Source organism: Mandrillus leucophaeus, unplaced genomic scaffold, assembly GCF_000951045.1.
Source record: "Mandrillus leucophaeus isolate KB7577 unplaced genomic scaffold, Mleu.le_1.0 Scaffold415, whole genome shotgun sequence".
NCBI lineage: Eukaryota > Metazoa > Chordata > Mammalia > Primates > Cercopithecidae > Mandrillus > Mandrillus leucophaeus.
The window spans coordinates 2051706-2056168 of record NW_012104421.1 but is presented as its reverse complement, the minus strand read 5'-3'; the positions used below and the strand labels follow the sequence as shown (position 1 = coordinate 2056168).

General features: G+C 41.4%; 1 protein-coding gene across 1 annotated transcript in view; it reads left to right on the top strand.

Annotated features, from left to right (window-relative positions):
* The window catches only part of LOC105548587 (microtubule-associated proteins 1A/1B light chain 3 beta 2-like), a 2425-nt gene extending 1809 nt beyond the window's left edge, over window positions 1-616 (top strand). Inside the window, exon 2 of the mRNA XM_011992670.1 lies at window positions 155-616. Within this exon, the coding sequence (XP_011848060.1) occupies window positions 155-616 (462 nt within the window). The remainder of the gene's footprint in view (window positions 1-154) is intronic.
* The last annotated feature ends 3847 nt before the right edge of the window (window positions 617-4463 follow it).

Below are 4463 nucleotides of genomic sequence, written 5' to 3'. Positions count from 1 at the left end.
GTTCGCCCACCTCAGCCTTCCAAAATGCTGGGATTACAGGAGCCAGCCACCGCTCCCAGCCCTTCCCTATACTTTAAAGCATCTCTACATTAGTTGTAATAACTATTACAACGTAAAGGCTACATACATAGTTGTTATATTGTATTGCTTACAGAATGACAAGAAAAAATACTTTCCGCCGCCGCCGTCCCCAGAAGCCGCCAGGACCCTCGCGCTGTCGCCGCCGCGGCCCAGATCCCCGCACCTGCCGGGGGAGACCTTCAGGCAGGGCTGCACCTTCGAACAAAGGGTAGATGTCCGACTTATTCGAGAGCAGCATCCAGCCAAAATCCTGGTGATAACAGAACGATACAAGGGTGAGAAGCAGCTTCCCGTCCTGGATAAAACGAAGTTCCTTGTACCTGACGTTCGAGACGTCAACGAGAGTGAGCTCATCAAGATAATTAGAAGGCGCTTACAGCTCAATGCTAATCAAGCCTTCCTCCTGGTGGTGAGCGGACACAGCGTGGTGGGCGTCTTCATGGTCTCAGAGGTGTATGAGAGTGAGGATGAAGATGGATTCCTGTACATGGTCTGTGTCTCCCAGGAAACGTTTGGGATGAAATTGTCAGTGTAAAACTAGAAAAATGCATCTATTCTAGAATTTTTTTAAACCTTTACCAAGGCAAAAAAAAAAAAAAGGGATGTTGCCAACTGAGATCAATCAGTTCATCTAATCACAGATCATCAAACAGTACTGTTCCCACCTACGAGTGTTAGAAGTTGTGTTTGTATTTCAAGCAGAAAAACTGAGCTCCAAGTGAACTCAGTTTTGGAAACTGTATTATTTAATGTAGGCCAGCTTGTTTTCAAATTTTAAAAGTTTAAAAATAAAATACTTTGTGTTCTAAGTTGCCAATGAAATAGACCTTCAAGTTATTTTAATGCTGTTTTCTCACTAATAGGAACTTGCAATTCCAGCAGTAATTTAAAGGCTTTCAGAGAGACCCTGAGTCTTCTCTTCAGGTTCACAGAACCCGCCGCCTTTTCGGGTAGTTTTCTACTTAGCTGGAGAGATCCCCGTAAGAGGATCTGTAGGCCTGAGTTGTGAAGCATAATCCCTGCAAAACGCATTTGCCGTAATAGTTGGCGCAAACGCAGGGTAAATGGGGTGTGTGTAAGAAAACAGCCCTGACTGTAAACGCTGCTCGAGGCTCCTGACTCCTAACAGAGCTATACCCAAAGTCCACACTCTTGCAGGTGTAGACATTTCTTATTTGGTTTGTTCTCTAGATAGTTACACACATAAAGACACCACTCAAAAGGAAACTTGAATAATTTATAATTTTGGTCCAGTTTCTTAAAAGACCCCGGAGGAAGAGTGGCACTTCTTCTGTTTCAGGTTTTGTCTGAGTTCAAACTAGTGCCTGTGTTGGTGTGGAAAGAAGCAGTGTAGCCGTGTCATTCTTTAGGACAGTGGTAGAAACCACAGAATACTATAACTAAAAGCATTAAAATTCAGACACACTCCCTTCTACCTTTTGGCTTAAAGCTATAGATGATCCATGTTTTTCTTTTTGTTTTTTTAATGTTAAATGTGTAACTCAATATTATTGAAAAGGTTCCCACATTTTTAACAGTAGTTCAGTTATCACTGTTAGGTCAAACAGCCATCAGAATTCCCCTGCACTGAATGCATGTCAGCTGTGGAGAAAACAGAAAAAGGAGCCATGCACTCTTTACAAATACTAATGTCAAGAGTTAAACCTCTTCAGGTTCAACCTATGATAAAAGACCAGTGCTTCCTACTACCTGCATGGGGTTCACTATTTACAGTTTTCTTGGGAGTATCACAGGAAGATCACAGTTACACCACTTTAGACTGTACGTGTAGCAGGTCACAACTTACCCTCGTGTGTTCAGATGTGTATGGAATACCTGTATACGTTAGTGAAAGCTATTTACTGTAACAGGGGAAGTCCAGATTCCTTGCATCTGAGCCCTGTACTGATCATTAAAGGAGTTCCTATCACCTGCTCTCCCCGCTGCATGCGTCTGTCCACTTGGCTAGCTTTTAGTATGTATATGTTTACATCATGTAAATTCTTAACCGGCCTGTCTCGTTTAGACTGTATACATCATATCTGACATTATTGTAACTACTGTGTGATCAGTAAGATTCCTCTAAGAAATACTGCTTTTTAAAAAAATAAATAACATGCTAAGGGGTGACCTATAGCCCATGTTAGTTTGTAGGATCTTTAAAACAAGTACATTTTTAATGAACTAAGTGGAATAAAGGCACAATTAAAAACTGTAAAAAAAATACTTTCTACATATTCAGTACCGAATGTTTTAAGTGTTTTTTATCTAAGGCTGGTTGAATTCACAGGTATACAACCCGTGCATATGAAAGGCCAACTGTATTTTATCCTATTATTTGTACTAATAGGACACTTTTGAAACTGATAATTCCAATTTGATGCCCACCTACATGAAAACCTTTAACTCATTTGCATTAAATCCTTTGTGGAAAGAGAATTAACCTGAGAGTCAAAAGTCCTGGGTTCCCATCCTTGCAATAGCAGTGGTCAAACTACATTTCCAAGCCTCAGCTGTATCATATCCAAAACAGGAATAATGGTAATGCCAGCCTCGCAAAGTAGCTGAGAAGAGTAAATGAGACCACTTACGTGAAAGATAACTTATGTGATGGGCTGTCAAATAAGGTTTGCTTGTAAGAAAATTCCTAGGGAGTCTACCAATTATTTCACCAGACTGAAATTCCATATTATATGTGGCTCGTGGTTTATCAGTTAAAGCTTACAACTCTCAAGTCCCAGCTCCCCCCTGGTGAAAACTCAACCACCGTCTCCTTCCTGCCTCCCCGACACTGTTGATTCCTCTCTACTATGGCGATTCGGCAGAGTCCGGGGCCTTCGTCTCCCTCCCCACATCTGAGCTGCTCCATCCATCCCTATAACCCTCTGCAGGCAGCATAATAGTTAATACCAAACAGACACTTGCTAAGTGTTGATTTAAACTAGATTCATCTTTTAAAAGATGTGAGTTATAATTACATTTGACTTGTGTAAATTGAGCTATTAATCCCAAAAGTTAAATTTGACTCCAGTGGATTAAAAACTTCCTCCAGACTGGCCGGTGGCTAGTGCCTTTTGTCCCAGTTACTAAGGAGGCTGAGGCAGGAGGATTGCTTGAGGCCAGGAGGTCAATGCTGTAGTGTGCCATTATGGTGCCTGTAAATAGACTCTACATTCCAGCCTGGGCAACATAGCAAGACCCCATACCTAATAAACAAACAAAAAAACAAAACTTTCTCTAAATCACAACTACCTTAAATTGGTTTTAAATACAGCCCCTTTGTAACCTCAGGTTCCACATCCACCTATTCAACATGGATCGAAAATATTCAGGGAAAAAGAAACAGTAAAAAATCATAACACAACAATAAATAATAATACAAATAAAAAGCAATGCAGTTTAACAACTATTTACACAGCATATACATTGTGTTAGGTATTATAAGTAATCCAGAGATGATTTAAAGCACACAGCAGGACGTGCAGAGGTAATATGTAACATTGGACAACGTGTAAAACACCTGGGGCGAGGAGTGAAAACTGAATTTCTAAGGGAAGAGAGGAGAGGAAAAGGAAGGCAGAAACATGCTTGGAAAAATCCAGGGAAACATACCTGGGCCCACAAAGAGATTACATAACTTGGCGTTTTGAGACAATGGGCGACCTCTGGGATGATTAGGAACTGGGAAGGGCTTCGCTTGCGCCACATAGCAATGCCTCAAAGAGCCACAAGATGGCAATATTACTCCAGGAGAGTCTCCGTCCCGCTCACCCCGGTAGCCAATGGCTTTCTTTGTTCACAGGAAACCCTCTCTCGCAAATATCATCGGTGCCACTGTACGTTTTCCATTACTTCACGCTCCTGGCCTTACCTTCAGCCACTTCCCTATCACTAGCCCAAATATAAAAATAAGCTACCGCTATTTGTTACATCTTAAAAACAGCACTTTGGTTTCTGCTCTCAATTGCCAAAGCAGCTGAATCAAATGTTTTGTTTTAATGAGAAGCATAAAATAAACAAAAACCCAGATGAGGGTGATCTCTTCCTTTTTGTGAGTTAACACCCAGACAGACTTCCCAGGTAAACTAGGTGTCGCCAGACTGGAGACAGTTAAGAGACAGAAGTGCCACTTGAGACAAGATTCAGTTCTCCAGTGGGAGACAGGGGCTGCCAGCCCTCTTAAAACGGTGTGGGAAAGAAGGCTGAGAACCCGCTCTGTAGAGAGTGGAGAACAAAAGCTCAATACCATATCTTTTAACTTCTTATTATGAAAAAATCCAACTATACAAAAGTAGACAGAATGGTATGACAAACCCAAATACCATCTTAAGAACTGTGAAACTGTAAACCAGGAAACAGTCTGCAAGGAAAAAATCTAAGTT